The 22,581-nt window shown below is 38.4% G+C and overlaps 1 protein-coding gene across 5 annotated transcripts in view; it reads left to right on the forward strand.

Annotated features, from left to right (window-relative positions):
* The first annotated feature begins 1,025 nt into the window (after positions 1 to 1,025).
* hipk2 (homeodomain interacting protein kinase 2) overlaps positions 1,026 to 22,581 on the forward strand; it is a 133,987-nt gene continuing 112,431 nt past the window's right edge. Inside the window, exons 1-3 of one of the 5 annotated variants that reach the window (XM_051723917.1) lie at positions 1,026 to 1,375; positions 2,728 to 2,999; positions 7,450 to 7,517. In XM_051723917.1, the coding sequence (XP_051579877.1) occupies positions 7,499 to 7,517 (19 nt within the window). In that variant the 5' untranslated portion in view covers positions 1,026 to 1,375; positions 2,728 to 2,999; positions 7,450 to 7,498. Of the gene's footprint in view, positions 1,376 to 2,727; positions 3,000 to 7,449; positions 7,518 to 22,581 lie in introns of those variants that run through there. The other 4 variants (XM_051723916.1, XM_051723914.1, XM_051723913.1 and 1 more) reach the window with 4 other exon arrangements.

Raw genomic sequence — 22,581 nt, forward strand, 5'->3', positions numbered from 1 at the left:
ATCATCATTGTTATAAACTTCAAGGTAAGGCACACACTAGCTATTTATGTTATAAAGTTATATTTTTATGTATTTTATAACAGGTTCTGAACTCGGCACAGGATTGTATTAGACGTTTGGCCTTCATAATGTGGGAATTCCTGCACAGACCACACAAACTTTAACATGCTGGTGAAAAGTAGCCAAATTAATCCCTGCAGATGAACAAATAAAATCAATAATTGTATCTTTAATCAGTGTGTGTTGTGTATATCAGCGCTATCGGCCCACCATCCCCTCTCCCTCCCTCTCGCACTAGTAATATCACACACTGACTAAAGAAAGTGCCTTCTCACATATTTGCTCATTTGTTGTTTTAAAATATATCCGAAATAAATTTCAAAGAAGAATTTGACATTAATAACATGGAAAAATAAATAAAAATGTATAATAAAATATCTGCATAGAAACGTACAGTTAGTACATCACAGCATAGATTACTGTATTTTTATTGAGTAAACTAATGGCACAATGGCAATGCACTGATATAGTGTAGTAGTAGTAATAATAATAATAATAATAATAATAATAATAATAATTCCACTAACTGTTACTTACTATACCTTTTTATTCAAATGATTATTTATTTATTTTATTTTAGTATCAAATGCTGTTTTAAATGTACTCAAAATTTAAAGGCAACCAGGTTACTTACTTTTTTAAGTTAAACCAAAATAATTTCTTACAGTGCATAGTTCAGCACATCACCACATTCACCATGGTCAAAATACATAAAATCCGATTTGTCCCCTTTTTTAATAAGTAGCATGAAATTTCAGTGACCTATTGACCACTGAACTTGAAATGTCCCCGTTTTTCATTTCAGAAATCTGGTCACCTTATACAAGGGCTGTGGGTCTATTTAACGTGATCGATTAGATCATCGTTTGATTAGGCATCCCGTTCAAAGCAATCGATAATCTCGTCGTTCGATTACCACTCAAAGTCTCTCCGCTCGCTCGCTCGTTTCTGCCCATTGCAACTTTTGCAGGCACTCACTCACTCCACAGACATGAACGCCAGCAGCTGAACACAACACCTGCAATCTGGCTCTTTTAGGAGCCAAAACAGACATCCAAACCCGTGGAGTTAACATACAGACATCCTCATTTCACATACCCTTTGGAGCGATCATCAAACTGAAATTCTGGATGTAATGGTTTATTCTTTTACCCCTTTCTCTCCCCGATGAACTGGGGTAGTAATGCAGGAGACAGCAGCGAATCTGTCCGCTGCTCAAGATGGCAGATTTTTATTGAGTTCTGAACAGTGCTGTCGCTTCATTTTTTGCCATGAATAACAGGAATCCTTGCACCGATGGCCCCTGTATACGAAGGTAAGATCTACAGCCTTCACGGGTGTGAAATTAATGTCAAACCTGCGCATAATTTACTGTCATTATTCACTCTCTCTGCAGAGAGACCGTTGGGTCCAGAGTTTTATTACCAATCTATTACTATTAAAGAGGATGCAATTGTTGCATTGTTGTTATTAACGCAACATGGGGTTGATCTACTATTAGTTAGTTGTTGAATTTGTGCATCTTTAGTTTGAATAATGACGATAATGCGTTTTAAACAGCGAACCCCCCTCTTCTTCATCATCGCGCATGCTGTCTCTCCCCTTGTGTTTATTCTAATAGCCTCTCATTATAATATATCACATTTGACACTTTTGATTGTTATGCGTATATATTCTCTATGCTATATAGCCTATAATAGTTCATATGAACGTGTTTAGGCAATAGACGAAACATAAAGAGAAAAGTGAATATGAAACGAACAGGCAAGGTGTCTAAAGATTGTAACATTATTAGCTACTTTTTTTTTTTTTTTTGTTTGTTTTTTTACATTTACACCCACTATTATTTCATTGTTGTGCTATATGCATATATTCTTTATGTTCGTATATAATAATGTAGATAATATTATCCTGTTTAGGTAATAGATGAAAAGAAAAGTGGACATGAAGCAAACCTGATGTATTAAGATAAAGCGTTATGACTGTAACATTACTCATTACTTTTTACATTTATACTCACTATTACAAAGTGCAGTAATCACAATAATACACGGTGTGTGCTGTAATGGTTTGGTGCAATTCATCAGAACTAATACCGGTGTGGTTTATGTGGTACACTGCAGTATTAGGGTGACTATTAGGCATTTATAGTGCACAAATGAACGAAGAATATAGTGCATCTATAACAGTGTTTTAACTTTCTCAGCTTTGTGGAATTTTGTACTCCGTGAGGGGTGAAATCGATTCATCAGCAGCCGTTTTGTTCTCCAGAGAGTATCCTGGGGTCCAACACTTCAGGACGTGTCTCAAAACCTCATGAGCTACCTACCTAGATAGCAGTTTTTGGGGCATAATAGGCGCGTGCAGCGTTATTGGCCACCATACTGTAGGTGCGTTGTCAACAATGTGGTCTATGTAGGCAGCTTACTACGTTTTGGATGGTTTCAGACTGTGATGAATCCTAAAAAATTTTTTTTTTTTTTTTTTATCATTTGGAAATGGAACATTGTGTACGAACATTCCGGTCCTTTATACTCCCAAAAATGCCATGTTCGGACAGCTGTCGTTATTGGCTCGTCCACGAATTCAATTTATTGTTACGTGTGCGTAAAAGGACAGCTGATGTATGCATAGAATGATTGAGTTCAATTTTTCCTGTCAATTCAGGAATTAGGATCATATCCTCGATTGATTAACCATGCTCCCTCTGCTGGTGATAGAGCAAAGCCCCCTGCATCTCCTAAGGGGACGTTCACAGTGCCACGATCACAAACAAAACCAACTAAGCTAATTTAAGAAGCAATCAGCAGGACAGTAACCCGTTAGTCACATGGTGACGCTTATAAAGTGTAAAGAGAAGCTGAAATTATACAGTACATGCTGTTTGGAGGTAGAAATGACAGTGTGCTGGTGGTTTCACTTTCTCTCATCTTGGAATGGTAATGTGGGACACGTCAAACATTATTCTGTATTATCCATATGTCTTGTGTGATATTCTACATTTATTTACATAGCTTTTACATACCAGATGCCTGGTAATGCAAATTGTTTTAAATTTTATTTTTTTATTTATTTATTTTTTTAAATATGTTTATCACTTTCATTCCTTGTTTCACTTTCAGTTTTGTTTCATTATCAAGTTACAAAATGTGCAAAAATGTAAGCCTACATTCTTTGTGACTTCACCTGTTTGTCTGCTTTAATGTGGCGATTTTGGCCGTGTTATTACCTCGCTAATGCTGAATAATTGCTGTTTGTTGCTTTTTGTGGTTTTGTCTGTCTGTTTGATCTACTCATTCTCTATTTGAATGCATATTAAAACTGGATGTGAGTGGATTTTATGACCATGCACTGGTCATGCTTGTTTAGCATTTATTTATGCACTGCTCATCTCATGCCTGCTAGATGTCTAGTGTAGTTAACCCAAAAATGGAAGTTCTGTTTCTGTCTGAGATTCACTCTCCTTCATGTTGTTCCAAAACCAAATGTGTTTCTTTCTTCTGTGGAACACAAAATGCTTGGAACTTTATGCAGTGGTACTTTCTCAGAGAAGGCAAGGGAAATTCGGACGAGAAATATAATCGACTGTACATGTATAGCAGTCATATTTCTAAAATTACACTGTCCAACAGCGACACCAGCAGATAAAGTTTCAGAGGGAGGCATCGCCTCTCTTTCCTCCCATTGAGCTCCTAAAGTTTGCGTGAATGTGAGTGGGGTAACCGTGGAATATAGGCAAAAAGTCACGTGAGAGGAGGCAACGTCTCCACTTTGATTTGATTTGTCATTACCCTGTCATTCATTCTTCAGTGCAAAAATTCCCAATCAGCCTATAATGCTCGCTGCAGATCGTCGTAAATGGAGTGAACTGGTGGAAGTGGGTGAATGATTACAGAGTAAACAACCAACATGGACAGCACCACTTCTGGTCACGTCAGAATCAAAATTAACTTAATAAAATTGAACATGTAATGGTCTGTGAGTGAGCAGGTTTTAGTGAGCACTTCTGTTCATGTAAAGGCACAGCTCCGTGTTATCATGACAACTGTGGTGCTTACCGAGGAGTAAATGATACGAAAATAAGGTGATTATTAAAAATAATAGCCGAGCAGCAATTTATAGTAATAGATACATGAAATTTTCTTGTTGCTGTATAATTGTAAGTATTGTCTTTGAAGCAATGGAAAAAAAAATAGAATGACTTAGTTTAATAAATAGTCTGTTAATATGAGCATACAAAACATTAGAGTACAGAATGCATGTTAATAATGTAAGTTAAAAGGTATTCCATATCCCTTACCATACAGAAATCTGATATATGGCCATAAACATTTAAACTGTAGTTCTTATATTTGGTCAGACATATTCAAATTCCAGTTTGATTTGAGATAATATATGTTACATATATGATTTTTTTTTGTAGTATTTTAACATATATGTTTTTGCATACATGCACAAGTATGTGACTTTTTATATCAGTGAAAACCATACATGAACATATATATTTGTTTTTCATACTATATATTGTAATATATCAAATTTCTATTTGAGTTTCACCTGAAAACTGTATAAATGTCAAATGGAATTGAAATATGAATTTACACTGGACCAAAAAAACAAACAAACAAAAAACAAACAAACCCTGAGATGACAATTTGCCTCCTAATTTCAAATGACCACCACACGCAACTGCCTTTAAAGAGCACCTATTATGGTTTTTCAAATATTACCTTTCATGTAGTGTGTTATATAGCTATTTGTGAATGTAAAAAAAATTCTACAAAGTTTCAAAAATCAAAGTGCATAACAAATGGAGTTAGTCGTTAGTAATTCCAGACTTACTTCCTGTACTAACCTACATAATTTGATAACAAAAAAGCCACTTCTGGTCTTCATTCGCTGCTCGCGAACAGCTTTGACCTGCCCTCAAACACTACACTAAGCGGTAGACCAATCACAACAGACTGGGACATCTGACCTATCAGAGCAGGGTAGGCTCTCTGAAAGGAGGTGTTAAGAATGAATCCTTTAGTACGGATCATTGAATGAGTCGTTTTTGATACTGGGAAAAAAAAGGTAATGCTGCAATTTAAATTATGAGCAAATTAAAGTGTTTTTTGACCTTGGATGCATGTAAATCTATTGTATGAGATCTTTAAAACAAAATTAGGCACGTTTAAAAACCATAATAGGTGCTCTTTAAGGCTCTTGCACACTTGTGTTTAGTTCTTTTCAAAACCAGGATTGAAAGACCTTTCAGTTTGGGAATAAATAACTGTGTTAGTTCTCCAGTTTAGGGTACTGACTGACATTTGTAATTCCAGTCCATAGTGAGAGCTCTTTGTTGTTGCCTTTTCCCCAACACTGATGTGTCTTTGTGGAGCGTTGTGCAGGCCCAGTGCTCTGGCTCAATCCCATACTGAAGAGTAATCTGGGGCCAGAGGATTCTTGGCACCTGGCCCCTCTGTTTCCATCCAAGTTGCGAATTTAATTCATGCGAAAAACCATATCGCGAAAACAATCTGTGAATAAAGCAGCGTTTCCATCCCATGTTTTCAAAAGAACAAAATAGTCACTTCCGGAGAAATTGTAGCCACTGTGACTCTTTTATTTATGAAATACTCGTGATTTAGAGCACACAGACAAAACACTTTAGAAGAACTTTGTCTCATGTCTTGGAGCGACAGAACGTCACAGTTCTGGGAGCACTATGTGTGTGCATTCCTCCTTCCTTTGGTCTTTGCCTTGCCAATCTATAATATATTTTTCAAAAGTGTCAATAAACCTGCTCTCGATATTGAAAAATGCGCATAAAAATATGTGGATGGAAACCCAGACATGTCGACAAGTGCCTGATGTGAGGACCAGGACAACCTGTCCCTACAGCAGAAGGAAGCAAAATAGACAAACATTTTTTTCCTTTGGAATAATTTGCACTGATGAATAGTTCACAATAAGACCAGGAATGCATATTAAGAAAATAATCAGGATACATTTTTGATTCCATGTTGACTAAAGAACCAACATTATTTTTTTTATTCTTTAAACCATGTGAAATTGAAAGTTTATTTTAGTTCTGTTTGACCTTCTTGGTTTCCCTTAGTTTGAGTTGAAGCTGTGTTCTCCACTTGCCAATTGTCTAGGTGCAACTTTTTCTAAGTTGTCTCTCCGTTTTGGTGAAGCTGATTAATATATCCCTAACTGATTTGAACCCATGCCCAAGGTCCAAGGTCATTGCCAGTCAAGCATTGCAGAGAATTGCAGGAAAATCTGTACGTTTGGAGGTCATTTCCTTTGAGTTTGCATTGTTGGCCCCTTGATTGAGAGGAAATGCTGCTTTTGTGATGACACTGAAGCACTGACACACTTCATTTGGCAGACACTCAAATGGTTACTCTCAAAGCTATCCATATTTGAAAACAACAATGGCTGTGCATGGCACAGGTCACTCTCATGCCCAGTGCATTATCCTCACAAAAGTCCTTAAGGAAATGTTGCTTCACTGTGGGTCAATGAATGAAGCACAGTCTTGCAGAAGGTGATTATGCTGTCCACATCTTATGCTCCTTTGAAACCTGAGGGACATTTGAGCTCTCAGAACTTCAGTGGGGAAATGGCTCACAGGTGTGCTCTGTTGCCCAAGGGAGCAGAATTGTGGGATATGGGGGTTGGTTAATAAATGGGATCTGTACTGACAGAAACCAAAAGTGTAGAGGATTAAGGCTGGGTCCTGTATTTCTGATGTATACCCTTCTCTTAAAAGAGCCCATGAAATCGTTTGGCAAGAACAGTTTTTTGTGTTGTATTTTGTATTGGATCCAGAAGTTTTAATGGGACACATCGAAGGACTTATTCCATTTTTTTAAATAGCTAATAGGCTTCAGTTATGTCACAGTCAAGAACCTACTTGATAGTTATAGTTGCCGGTGGCATTAGAGGGAGGGAGGATATTGTTCAAGAGAGGATTTAATAGGAAAACAATCTGTCTAGTGCAGGATGAGTCAAATAATATTTTTGGTGCATATTCATGGAAGAGAAAAACTTTTAAGATATACTGTCTACTTAATTTTTTTTTTTTTTTTTACTTTAAAGTGTACACTAGCATATAGATGGCTTCAAAGCTACTAGACATGGAATAAAAGCCACAAAACATCTTTAATTTCTGCTCTGTACCTCGCCTTCTTGGGCTCTACAGCACATGATCTGTGGATTACATTATGGGATTCTGTTATTTTGTCATATGTGTGTAATTTGCCTCCATGTCATGCTCTGAACTCATGTTGACTTATGTAATAATTTGTTATGTAACTTCATTTGCCAGTTTAAATGACTAATTTGCTTTTCTCTATTTGTGAACATCTTGGCATGAAACTATTATGCCACCATAAGGTTGCAAGGAGACAGATGCCTATGATGTTTGCCCAAGAGCCCTCACCACATGCACTCTGCCGGGGTAGGTGAGTTCAGCATTGATTCTCAGTCATGCGGAAGGAGGCATCCAGCTGCAAGCCTTTCTGTTTATTTCATGATGCGGCCGTCTGCCTGGATATAATGCAGCGCCAAGGGCATTTTTAGACAATGCCGAGTGTCATACCTTTCTACACCCACTCCTATCCTGCAGCGCTGATGCATTCTGAGATATGTGGCGTGTTGACTTCGTAAACAAAAGGTTTGCATTTAGTTGCGAGGCTATGTCAACATACGGTCACTTAGAGAGGTAAACGGCAATGAAAATGCAAAGGCAAATTTAGGAATAGGATAAGCAAAGCAAGCAAGGAAGTTTCTTGTTTTTAAACACCACAAACAGGCCTTTTTTAACTCATTCCGCCTGATCTGGTGGATGTTCTTTTTTTTCTTAAGGATTGGGGGTCTAACTGGCATGTTTCCTTTGATCAGATATGAGAGGATCAGTTCACGCTGTGGTCTCTCTCGGCTGCATTCTTCCACCAACAAAGAGAAATGAAAGGGGGGCTTTTTTCACAGCTGAATTTGCGGAGCTGTAATCACATGGCAATTACTCCTTCATGAAGGGAACCATTCATTTTGCCTTCACACCTATGGTTACCGGCACCACTGTTCTTATCAGCAGCCCCACTGACTGATGGAATTCAGCTGTTATTGTGCAATGCAATACTGCTTATTCATATACCTCAGGGCTACAGTTATTGTAAGAATAGTTCACCTGAAAATAAAGATTCTGTCATCATTTCCTCATTTACTGATGTTGTTCCAAATCGGTATGACTTTCTTTCTTCCGCGGAACACAAAACGAGATGTTGGGCAAAATGTGAGCCTCACTCACCATTCACTTCCATTGCATCTTTTTTCCATAAAATGAAAGTGCGTGGCGACTGAGGCTAACGTCTTCTTTTGTGTTGGTGAAATTTCCCTTTGATTCTGGTTAAATGCACAACTAAGATTAATTGTTTGGTGGCATAGGGATCTTTGTTTTTCATCCAACATATTTAACTGTAAGTACATGGAAATGCAAGGTGGTTTTGGGTTTTTAAAGACTTCATCTGTTTTTATGTGTACATGTGCAGATTTTCCATCTGAAGATGGGTTTTTGTAATATGGGTTACTGTGCATGATCACAAATGGATGAAACTGGGGGTTAAATTGGCTCACAATGCATTCATTGGTCATTCAGCAAGCTCTCCCCCAGCCCCCCTCCCCATTCTGCCCATGCCATGCCATGCCATGCCAGCTTGTTGGAAGCACATTGTCAGTGCCCTATATAATCCTATTGTTGTTGAGAAGCCCTCATGAAACCCCCAGCTCAGTCTGGCTGCATTATTGGGGTGTAATGTACAATTCGAACTTGATATGATGGATTAGCTTTGCCACTGCCCTGAAATATTTCACGATTAGAACCTGAACGCTGCAGCATGAAGAAGCATGTTCATGGGTGAGATATATATAATTTGTAGATTTAATCGCTGTCAGTGTGAATGCAGCTTCAGAGTCAATTCTTTTCTATTCTTTTGGCATTCTTGCCAATCAGGAAATGTTGCCATCTGGATTCGAACTTGCGTTGCCCATGTGAGCTTGTAATGTACGTTAACTAGTAGGCACTGACTCAGACTTCTTTTTTAAACATTGCTTGGAGGTGAAGTAGTCAGAAGAATAGAGAAGGACCTAAAAGAGTGTAAGATATTGTCAATAAAGTAGTCTATACAGTCACTCAATGCAGGGCTCTTCAGAGGTTGGTTGCTACCCAACCTCTCATTCTCATGTTTTTGTGCACCTCTTATATTGAAAGCACCAGACAGTGTTGCAGGTCAAAACCCTCCCTCTACAGGCAGTGATTGTGGGGTTTGGCTGTCCAGCCAGACTGTAGGCTCTTCACAGATGGCTGCAGGTAGTGTGACACGCTTGGCCGATAACCAAAGGACTTCAAAGCCCCAGACAGTCAGAACAGAGCAAAGCGAGTCTGCCCCACTTTTGATGTGCGCCTAGCGGAGAGAGCAAGCGACACTGGCGCGCCAACAGACCAATATGCTCTTAAGAGCCGGAGATGAATGGCCCCATTGCCCCTTAATGAGCTCTGCCTGAAAACCCATCATGCTCAAACACACACACAGGTCTTCTGTGTCAAGAAAGCTTTATGAGTTAAGATTAGTTTCTAGAGATGGGGAGGGTTCTTGACTAATCTTCCAACAACTGACTAATTGATTAGTGAGGTTGACTAGTTTATCTAGAGTTTTTTTTTAAAGCGGCGAAGTGGCCTCCTTAAAGGGACTGACAGCTTGCTAAAACCTTCTCTAAGAATTTGCATCTTTAAATACACCCACTTTTAAAGCACAACGCTACAGCCATCAGCGGGCCAGACAGAGAAAGAACGTTTCTATGATAGTTTTGTGCAATAAAGGGTTATAAAAATGTAGCCTGATTTTTTGTTGAATATCTCCCGTTAAAAACTTCTTAAGTAAAAGTCTTAACTTATAACTGATCTATTCTTGCTCTTTTTAGCTTCTTTGTTTTTCTTTGAATTTCTGGAGTGCGGTGAAGGTTGCAAAAGTTAGGAGGATGAGAGATATGCATTGGGTTACTGATGTGAGAAGTAGGCTATGGATTTCAGTCTATACACTCTGTTGACTGCCTTCTGAACCAAACCATCGTTCAACATACACTCGAGAGAAAGGCAGACAAGTAAAGTAAGGGTGTGGAGAGATGCGGTATCTTCCATCCTTTCCATCCTATCCTCTGCTGGGGTGCATCTTGCAGGGCAGATATCTCTGAGGTTAATAATTGAAAGGATGCTGGTGGATTGTTGGCAGGGGTGTAGTTGTGTGTTGTCTGTAACCTTTGTGTGTGTGAGTAGCCCTCCCCTCTATTAAGATCAATGACACATACAGGCCTGCCCTCCCCTCTGCATATCCCATGACCGGTCAGGGCAACTGTTCGCTTAAGCGGAGCCTGGAAAATCTCTCTCTACTCCCCTTCTCTGTTTCTAGCTCTGTCTCTGTCTCCTAGAAAGGCCAAGTACTGACCTTTTGCTATGAAAGCATGGCCTTTGCCGTTTCAGGGATTGTTGTTGTTACCTTGCAAACTTGATGACCATGAACAGGAGACTTAGCAAGAACAAGGGAGATGGAGGTTGAGGATTCTACAGCAATGGATCAGTTCTTGTGACTATAATATGCTCCTATTTGCTCTGTCCTCCTTGGACGCTGATACAATATGTATAATTGGGTGAAAACTAAGCATCAACACTGAGACTAGGGCTATTGAGTATTCACGCTATATTCTTGATTTTGCCAGCCAGATCACATGAGAAAGTGACGTGTAGCTTCCAAAAGTATACCACACCAGAGTTTCCGCTAAGAAATTTTGGTGCCGGTCAACGTGTCTGGGAATGATAAAGTTTGCCGGACAGTTTTTATTTTGTGCTGCGATGGGCTATGCATAATAATTATATATAATAATGACACAATGAATTCAAATGAACGGTAAACGTTTGTTCATTATAGCTGCTTTTCCATTCAAAATGAATTTCATTTTTACAGCCGTCATGGTATTAGCATCTAATTTAAATAATAATAATAAAAAATAAAAATAAAACGTTCAACAGAGGGCAAAGCAGAAAAAATTAACTTGAAATTTGCCACATCTTTTCGTTTACAAAGAAATATTAAAATAAAAAATCATTAGGATATTTCATATAATTTCTCACCTTGGCTAATTTTCCTTGGCTCTTTATTTTTCAGATTTTTCGTGGTAAAGAAGCGTTTTTCTGCTGAAGTGAAGTTAAATGTGTGGAGTGTTTCAATACAACTTGACATTCACATAAGCCTGTTGTCCTTTTCCTCCAAAAGACATAAACGCAAGGCTGTTTTAATGTAGGCTAATTCTGAAGTGAGAAGCTTCTCTCAAGGCACGCGGGAAGGGAATAACGGCTGCTTTTGCCAGTGTGCGGGATACAACGTGCTTTAGTTGCGGATTAGGATTTCGCAAGCTTCGGGAGTGTCCGATAATGTTTGAATTTTTCTGACAATAGGACATTTTAACAGTCAAAACCGGTAATTACCGGCTAACAGAAACCCTGCCCTATACCCATGTTCCCAAAAATTAACTCTATACTGCAAATTACTGACAAGCATCATGGCTCATCAGATATTTTTGCATTAGTTCAACACTGATACACTTTCTCTCTAGTGCTACCTCCAGTGCAGGTTCCAGTCCAGTGGGAACCAGGAAGTAATTGCGTTCACATAACAATGATGAGCATGATTCTGAGGTTGAATTTTCGCTCTAAAATTTTATTTTTACTCCACTAATGGTCAGGTTTTGGGTTGGGATTGGTTTTGCGGGGTAGAGTTAATAAAATATGCATTCCTGTTGACTGTATTACAACATTTACAACTAAAAACAACCCTTGCTTTTTGCACCTCTCTGTGGATTTTTCACCTGGAAACTGGAGCTTACACGTGCCCATACATTCAACAACACTTCCAGCTTTGGTCACTGGGGGGTAAGCACAGACCGATTTCAGCTGCAGAACGTTTGACCTACATATGCCAAATTTACAGTCTGAATTTTGCTGGTGATATAAATACACAACATCATATTTATCATAATTTGAACTTTTTATTTGGCCATTAAGTTTCCTAAATACTGCAACATTTATGCAATCTTTCCTTGTATTGATACTCATAAGAGTGTAAAGACTTTATGGTTGATTCATTTCTGTGAATCAGTTCAAACCTTTTTTTTTTAACGAATCAACTGATAACTCTGATTCAATGATCACTTTGCATCTACACTCAAAAAGGTTCACTGAAGTGTATGTGTGGCATTTAACATTTTTAAATAACTAAACATGTAAACTTACTGAAGTTTTAGGTTTTTATATCTTTATTACTATCTATTGTTATGCCCTGACTGGTGCATATGAATGAAAATTATTAAATATCATTCATCCTTGTGTTTACTTAGTGACAAAAATGTGTGGACAGCATGCTTTGATTTTTTATAGATTTATTTTTACTGTATATTACTTTTACATTAAGCATTTTGAATATAAATGAGTTTGGTATAAATGTTGAGATTGAATTTCATCGAAAAGGTTGATAGATATTACCAAAATAAAATTTGTTTAGCTCTATCGCCCAGTCCTAACTGAGACTTTTTCCCTTGTTGACTCTAGTTACTATAGTATTTATTTGAGGCTAGACACTCCCTTTCATGTGTCTTGCTGAAAGCCAGTGTTGCCTTTGGTGACATGGACAGGCTGACTGATTAGAGGCTTCTCTCTTTTAGGAGTATGAGACCAGAATGTCTCAATCCACGAATCCCTTTGGGATGTGCTGCGGGGACATTATAACCTCTAATGCTACTGACTCTCAACGAGGCTCAGAGACAAGTCCTGTCAATAATGTATATGTGTCCCCTTTTATCTTCAGAAAGAGTAAGAATGTGAGTCACATGTTTGTGGTACATAACAGAGGTTTTCTGTCATGTTTAAAGAGGGACCACAGCATGGATTCAGCCCTCAGGTTGAGAGAGATAGAAAGACAAGAGCGCGAGAGAAACAAAAGCTTTTTTCGAATGTTATTTGTAGGTTAAAAGAACAGTTAATTAAAAAATGGAAATTCTTTCATAATTTACTTACCTTAATGTCTTTCTAAGCTCCTAATATTTTCTCTCTTCTTCAAGTCTACCCCCATATATATAACAACTTCAATTTTGGTCTTTTCTTCAAACAAAGCTATCAAATGGCTTCAGAAGACCAGAGTCGTCTGAACTACGTTTATGGTGCTTGTTGGTCCTTTTGACAGCCCCTGTTATACTTTAATTGTACAGAAAGGAACAGTGTTGATATTCATCAAAACATCTCCATTTGTGTTCCACAGAAAAAAGAAAGTCATAGAGGGAGTGAGCAATTTATGACATAAATTTAAGTTTTTGGATGAACTATTCTTTTAAGTATTGATACAGATTTTCAGATTCACAAGTTCTTGATTCGATTCTGATTTTTAATCGATTCTATATCAGTTCATATGGGTATATTTCAGTTATTATGTCCATTTTGCTTATGTATAAAATAAATTATCTGCCAGCTAATGCTTTTATTTATACAGGGGACCTTCTAACTAGGTACATTATGAAAACATTAATTACAAAATATATATTTTATTTGTTTTTCATCATTTTGGTTACATTTGAGCTTTTTTAAAATGTACAAATCCATGTATCCCATCAATAAATATTATATTATATTGCATATATTATATTTTGTTACATGTGTATTGTTTAATGCATAATTTTTACTATTTACAAGAATTTCCATTGATTTGTAGAACACGTGTTAAAAATCGGCACTGTCTCTTTAAGAAAACTGGCAGTTCTATAAGGAGTATCTGCAAATGAGTGCATGTTAATGAGAGAGACCTCGAATGGCATCTTTACCTCATCTGTGCTGTGATTAGAATTAAATGTTTATTTTTTGTTTTGTTGTTTTTGATCAACAATTGACTATAAAGAGCAGAAAGAATATTAAAAGAAATATAATTCAGTGGACAAATGGATTGCGTGAATCTCGTCTTTGGACACACATTACACTGAACGAGTCAAACCAAACTTTTACTCTGAACCTGCAGTGAATGGATCTATGTGCTCAATTTCTTTGCCAATATACAGTACTTCTTAATCACTGCTGAGTGAAATCTGAACATTTACCAGCCAGTGGCTAATTACAGACAGAGAGTTGCGCAAATAAGTAAAAGATCGATCTTAGGATTTAAGAATCGATTTCGAGAGTGTTCCAATGAAGATTGCGATGCATCGGATAATCTATATTTTTACACAGTCCTGAGTGTGAGGGCCATTTTGCCACTGTGACTTGAAATGTCTCATATGGGTGACACTGCTAATGCCATGTGCATGAACTCTGATTCATTTGAGAGGGAAGGATATTTACACATACACATGTTGGTGCAGCTATCATTATGAGGACTCTCCATAGACATAATGATTTTTATACTGTACGAACTATTGATTCTATCCTCTAACCCTAACAAATTTGTCCCCAAACTAAAGCTAAGTACACACACACACACACACACACACACACACACACACACACACACACATGTTGGTGTGGCTGTCCTTATGAGGACTCTCCATAGACATAATGATTTTTATACTGTACGAACTATAGATTCTGTCCCTTAACCCTAACCCTAACCCTACCCCTAAACCTAATCCTCACAAAAAACTTTCTGCATTTTTACATTTTCAATAAAACATAGTTTAGTATGATTTTTAAGCAATTTCAATTATCGGGACACTAGAAATGTCCTCATAAACCACATTTATAGCATAATACCCTTGTAATTACCAGTTTGTAACCTAAAAAAATGTCCTCGTAAACCACTTAAACCTGCCCACACACACACACACACACACACACACACACACACACACACACACACACACACACACAATAGCCTCATGCTGAAGAGAAAGCAGGGAACAGATGGGTTGAATGCTTATCACAATATGACACATGGACTGTGTGTGTGTGTGGTTATCAGACCGTCACTGGTGTCAGTGCTGATCCTTTTCTGTAGCCCTGCTCTCCACCAGCCAGTGCTCATAAACAAACATGTTTTGGAAACAGTTCTGTGTGGCTTGCCATTGGCTGTTCAAAAGACTGATCAAGTCTGTCTGGTTCCTTGGCACTTTGGTGTGATCTGATCCTGAGAGATCTGTTTTAATGTGTGCCTGTAAATGTGCCCGTCTGTCTATCTGAGAGGAAGGGTACATATCCGTCTGTTTAGCAGAGCATGAAGCAAATGACATAACCTGTCATACATATTAGTGGTAATGGATTTCACAGCAATACAGGGCCACCCATATAACATATGCAAAGTTCCACACAAAGAGATTATATGAGAAAGAACACATTCTTTTCTGTGAATTCTATCTTGGGTGTCTGTGTCCTCTCGTAATAGATAGATAGATAGATAGATAGATAGATAGATAGATAGATAGATAGATAGATAGATAGATAGATAGATAGATTGATTGATTGATTGCAAGATAGATAGATAGATAGATAGAAAGATGGATTGATTGATTGATTGATTGATTGATTTCTATAGCTTCTGAAAACTCATTCCTCAATAGAGGGTGTTGTTTGGATCTGATAGAGTACACTGTCTTAGTCTGATAGAGCACAGACTTCTTGGATCTAGAAGTTTTCTTCTGGGTCATTCTTTATTTAAGGGCACTTTTTACTACTTGAATTTTCCTGATTTATTTATTTATTTTAAATTGATTACAAAAGGCAAGTTAAAAGTCTGGCTAGGCAACAAGCCCTGATTTAACTGTTTAATCCTTTTAAAAAGTAAAGTAACTCAAGAGACACAATGAAAAGTTTTAATGCTAGAATGTCCAAATGGCTATTGCGGACTCCACAAGACCTCTGAAGGTGTCCTGTGGTATCTGGCACCAAGACGTTAGCAGCAGATCCTTCAAGTCCTGTAAGTTGCGAGGTGGGGCCTCCATGGATCGGAATTGTTGGTCCAGCACATCCCATAGATGCTCAATCAGCTTGAGATCTGGGGAATTTGGAGGCCAAGTCAACACCTTGAACTCTTTGTCATGTTCCTCAAACCATTCCTGAACAATTTTTGCAGTGTGGCAGGGCACATTATCCTGCTGAAAGACACCACTGCCATCAGGGAATACCATTGCCATGAAGTATGTGGTCTGTAGCAATCTTTAGGTAGGTGGTACGTGTCAAAGTAACAGCCACATGAAAGCCAGGACCCAAGGTTTCCCAGCAGAACATTGCCCAGAGCATCACACTGCCTCTGCTGGCCTGCCTTCTTCCCATGGTGCATCCTGTTGCACACGCTGTCCACATGATCTAAAAGAAAACGTGATTCATCAGACCAGGCCACCTTCTTCCATTGCTCCATGGTCCAGTTCTGATGCTCATGTGCACATTGTAGGCGCTTTCAGCGATGGACATGGGTCAGCATGCAAGCGCAGCAAGCGGCGATACACTGTGTGTTCTGACACCTTTCTATCATGGCCAGCATTAAGTTTTTCAGCAATTTGTGCTACAGTAGCTCTACTGTGGGATCGGACCAGACGGGCTAGCCTTCGCTCCCCACGTGCATCAATGAGCCTTGGGCACCCATGACCACCAGTTGTCCTTCCTTGGACCACTTTTGGTAGGTACTAATCACTGCACACCGGGAACAGCCCACAAGACCTGACATTTTGGAGATGCTCTGACCCAAATCGTCTAGCCATCACAATTTGGCCCTTGTCAAAGTCGCTCAGATCCTTACGCTTGCCCATTTTTCCTGCTTCCAACACATGAAATTCAAGAACTGACTGTTCACTTGCTGCCTAATATATCCCACCCCTTGACAGGTGCCATTGTAACGAGATAAAAATGTTATTCACTTCACCTCTCAGTGGATTTAATGTTATGGCTGATAAGTGTATATTAGGGGACATAAAAGTTCCCCTTAAGAATCACCCCTATATGTGGGTATTTTGTGGTTAAGATAATTAAAGAAAACACAGTAAAGCTATTAGAATGGGTCTGGCTTTTATCATTTAATTTGTCTTTTATAAAGGTCATAAAGGGAATAAAAAATTTTTTTTGGCCAATGTACAACTCATTCATCATTTTATAGCCAAAACCAATTAATCTACTTAAGCAGACTCTGATAGAGTCATGGATTACATTATTTTAAAACTTATTGTTGTGCTCTGTGTGTATGTGTACTGTGTTTCTGTTTTGTTCTTTTGTTCTGTCCAGGCCTGTAATTCATTTTTGCCTCCCCAGAAAATGTCAGCTCGCTCAATAATCAGATTACTCATACTTTATAGCTTTTGCCGATGTATTAATATGTTGTATATGTTGTTCACTTATCACTAACGTCAGTGCCTGGCAGGACACCATGCTTTGTTTACAGAACTCTCAGCACTGCTGCTCTAGAAAACCTAATTTGTGCCTTAAACTTAAAGGAAAAGTTCACACAAAAATGAAAATTCTGTCATCATTTGCTCACCATCATGTCGCTCCAAACCTGTTTGACTTTCTTTCTATGCACAAAAGGAGACGTTAGGCAGCTCCTTAGGCTGCTATTACCAAGCTGCTGAAAGCATAACAGCTACGACAAAAGGCAAGATTCCAGTCTCTTCCTCACACAAAGCTATTATATGGCTTCAGAAGACTTGAATATTCAAGGACAAATTGTATGAACTACTTTTTTGTTTTTTGGAGCTTGAAAGCCCATGGTCACTATTTGCTTTCACTGTATTGATCTTTTCATCTGGATCTTTTATTGTATGTTTTGCATTTGCATTGGAGTCATTCAGGTTCCTGGGCAATACCATCTCACAGGACCTGAAGTGGGAGACCCATATTGACTCCATTGTGAAAAAGGCCCAGCAGAGGTTGTACTTCCTTTGCCAGCTGAGGAACCTGCCACAGGCGCTGCTGATACAGTTCTACTCAGCAGTCACTGAGTCTGTCCTCTGCACTTCAGTAACTGTCTGGTTTGGTGCAGCTATGAAATTGGACATCAGAAGACTACAAAGGACAGTTCGGACTGCTGAGAGGATTATTGGTTGCCCCCTCCCCTCCCTTCAAGAACTGTACACTTCCAGAGTGAGGAAAAGGGCTGGAAAAGTCACTCTGGACCCCACTCACCCAGCCCACTACCTTTTTGAACAGTTGCCTTCTGGACGGTGCTACAGAGCACTGAGTACCAGAACTGACAGGCACAGGAACAGTTTTTTCCCTCAGGCTTTCCATCTCATGAACATTAAAACTGCCCCATTGAGCAATAAATATGTGCAATACAAAGCTTAGTCTATTTATATTTATCCAACAAACCCTACCTCTTATGCCATACATTCCCTTGCACTGTATATAACAGATTTGTCTTATTATGTATTTCTGTATATACTTATATTTTCTATTCACTATTTATTTTTAGTCTTGTTGTTGTATTGTTTTTATACTGGAAGCTTCTGGCACCAAGACATATTCTTTGTATATGTATGCATACGTGGCAATAAAGCTCATTCTGATTCTGATTTAGGTTAAAATCATGTTTGAACAACATGAGGGTGAGTAAATGACACAATTTTCATTTTTGGGTGCACTGTTTCTTTAAAGAGGGGCATATTCTACCAATTTTTCCCCTTAAGCTCACTTATAATTAGTCAAGGATTTTGGGAGCAAAAACATTTATTTACAGTTGAAGCCCTGACATTTAATCGTACATTACATTCCCTGTTTAGGTCAGTTAGGATCATACTTTATTTTAAGAATGTGAAATGTCAGAATAATAGTAGAGCGAATGATTTATTTCAGCTTTTATTTCTTTCATCACATTCCCAGTGGGTCAGAAGTTTACGTACATACACTTTGTTAGTATTTGGTAGCATTGCCTTTAAATTATTTAACTTGGGTCAAATGTTTTGGGTAGCCTTCCACAAGCTTCTCACAATAAGTTGCTGGAATTTTGGCCCATTCCTCCAGACAAAACTGGTCAGGTTTTTAGACCTCCTTGCTCGCACATGCTTTTTCAGTTCTGCCCACAAATTCTCTGTTGGATTGAGTTCAGGGCTTTGTGATGGCCACTCCAGTACCTTGACTTTGTTGTCCTTAATCCATTTTGGCACAACTTTGGAGGTATGTTTGGGGTCATTGTCCTTTTGGAAGACCCATTTGCAACTGAGCTTTAACTTCCTGGCTGATGTCTTGAGATGTTGCTTCAATATATTCACATAATTTTCCTTCCTCATGATGCCATCTATTTTGTGAAGTGCACCAGTCCCTCCTGCAGCAAAGCACCCACACAACATGATGCTGCCAACCCTAAGCTTCACGGTTGGGATGGTGTTCTTCAACTTGCAAGCGTCACCCTTTTTCCTCCAAACATAAAGATGCATTATGGCCAAAAAGTACGATCTTTGTCCCCATGTGCACTTGCAAACTATAGTCTTGTTTTTTATGGCGGTTTTGAAGCAGTCTTTCTTGCTGAGCAGCCTTTCAGGTTATGTTAATATAGGACTCGTTTTACTGTGGATATAGATACTTGTCTACCTGTTTCCTCCAGCATCTTCACAAGGTCCTTTGGTGTTGTTCTGGGATTGATTTGCACTTTTCGCACCAAACTACATTCATCTCTAGGAGACAGAATGTGTCTCCTTCCTGAGTGGTATGATGGCTGCGTGGTCCCATGGTGTTTATACTTGCGTACTGTTGTTTGTACAGATGAACCTTAAGGCGTTTGGAAATTGCTCCCAAGGATGAACCAGACTTGTGGAGGTCCACAATGTTTTTTTCTAAGGTCTTGGCTGATTTCTTTTGATTTCCCCATGATGTCAAGCAAAGTGGCACTGAGTTTGAAGGTAGGCCTTAAAATACATTCACAGGTACACCCCCAATTGACTCCAATTAGCCAATCAGAAGCTAATTTGCTAATTGCCTAAAGGCTTGACATCATTTTCTGGAATTTTCCAAGCTGCTTAAAGGCACAGTTAACTTAGTGAAATTAAACTTCTGACCCACTCGAATTGTGATATAGTCAATTGAAAGTGAAACAATCTGTCTGTAAACAATTGTTGGAAAAATTAATCATGTCATGCACAAAATAGATGTCCTAAATGACTTGCCAAAACTATAGTTTGCTAATATGAAATCTGTGGAGTGGTTAAAAAATGAGTTTTAATGACTTCAACCTAAGTGTATGTAAACTTCTGACTTCAACTGTAGTTTTACATGACCATTTTCCACCCTCTCAATATTTGGTTAGGTTGATTGTGACTTCAAAACAGTGACTAATATCTAAATGCCCTTGTTTTGCAACTTTAATGAGTTTCATTATATAGTCTGGGTCTACTATGACTACATTACACTTTTTTATATTTTCCGCGACATGTCCCCTTTAAGAGTCTTAATGCCTTCCCATCATTCCATGTAACTTTCTGCCGTAGGGTTAAAGAGGTCGACCGACCACACACACAAACACACACATTCTTTACTGTGATGTATGTGAAGGAAGAAGCAGTCATTATGTATCCTGAAGAGTTCGCCTGCGAGGACTTTGGCATATTAGTCTTGTCTGTTTATCTCTGTGTGGTATTCTCCAGAACAGTCATTTGTGTAAAGGTTAAACTTCATGGAAAGAACAAACTGAACCAGCGACTGACAGATGTTCAGAATTCCTTAAGTTATACTAAGAAATGGAAGGTTCATTAACTGGTGCATTTTAGAACCTTTTTTTTTTAAAGAAAAATACAATGGAACCATGCAAATATATATTTTCTATCCTTTTGATGATACTTTCATTTTATGTAAGCTTTTTTGTTCATTTAGAGGCTGCTATCAACTTGTTTTTTGGTTAAAAAGAGTTGTTTTGTCAGGGTAAAGAATAAGGGTGGGAATCAATAGAGACCTGGTGATAAAAAGCTAGATTGATCGTCAGAGCTGTAGCCTCATGGACAAGTGCTTTGACATGTGGTGCAGTAGCATCATGGGCAACCTGAGTTAAAGTTCCAACTTGAGGTCCTTTTTCTCGATCCTGATCCCTTTTTCTCACAGTCATTTCGGTCTCTCTCTCTCTCTCTCTCTCTCTCTCTCTCTCTCTCTCTCTCTCTCTCTCTCTCCTACACTAACATATCTAATAAAGGTGAAAAATGCCAAAAATATAAAAAGTTATATTAATATCTGGGATACGATACAATAATATTGCAATTTCTTATGTTTGTGTATTACAATTCAAAAATGTTATATACAGTATAGTGAGCTTTTTGATGTTGTTTCTGATTCATCTAGAATAGCAAGACAAAATATGTGTATCCATTGGAATTACCTGCATTTACTGTATGTATAAATTTGTCTTAAAATCTGGTTTGATCTTCATCTAAGACAATAATGAACAAAAACAATCTGTTTTAACTAATAACACACAAATGATTGTATTGGTCTTGTACATATTGAATACATCATTCAAACATTCACAGTGTAGGTTGGAAAAAGTATGTGAACACCTAGGCTAATGATGTCAATAAAAGCTAATTAGAATCAGGAGTTGGCAAACCTGGCATCCAATTAAAAATGAGATTGGAGGTGTGGGTTAGATCTACTTTGACTTATAAAAAGCACTCAAACATGAGTTTGCTATTCACAAGAATCATCTGTTGACATGGACCATGCCTCACAAAATAGAGATCTCAGAAGACTTATGATCAAGAATTGCTGCTTTGCATGAAGCTGGAAAGGGTTACAAAGTTATCTCGAAGAGCTTAGATAGATCTCTACACAGACACAGTTATATAAATGGAGACGATTTAGTACTGTGGCTACTCTCCCTAGAAGTGGCTGTCCAGCCACTCAATGACTCAAAGGGCACACTGCAGAATGCTCGATGAGGTAAAAAAAGAAGCCTAGAGTGACAGCTAAAGACTTGAAGGAATCACTGTAACTGGTTAACATCTCTGTTCATGAGTCTACTATAATGAAAACATTAAACAGGCATAGTGTCCATGGCAGAACACCACGAAGGAAGCCGCTGCTTTCCAACAAAAACATTTCTGAGTGCCTGAAGTTTGCCAAAGACCACCTTGACACTCCACAATGCTACTGGAATTTTTTTTTTGTGGACTAATGAAACTACGGTTGAATTGTTTGGTAAGAACTCGCAGCACTACGTATGGCGCAAAAAGGGCACCGCATTCCAACATGAAAACATCATACCAGCTGTGAAGTATGGTGGAGGGAGCATCATGATTTGCAGCTGCTTTGCTGCTACAGAGTCTGGACCGCTTGCCATCATTGAGGGAAAAATGAATTCCCAAGTTTATCAAGATATCCTACAGGATAATGTCAAGGTGGCTGTGCTCCAGCTGAAGCTCAGTAGAAGTTGGGTGATGCAGCAGGACAATGATCCTAAACATTGAAGTAAATCCACTACATAATACAGGCTTAAAAAAAAAATACAGATTATATTACTGTATATGAAAGATTATAATTGT

The sequence above is a fragment of the Myxocyprinus asiaticus genome, chromosome 18 (assembly GCF_019703515.2).
Source record: "Myxocyprinus asiaticus isolate MX2 ecotype Aquarium Trade chromosome 18, UBuf_Myxa_2, whole genome shotgun sequence".
Classification (NCBI taxonomy): Eukaryota; Metazoa; Chordata; class Actinopteri; order Cypriniformes; family Catostomidae; genus Myxocyprinus; species Myxocyprinus asiaticus.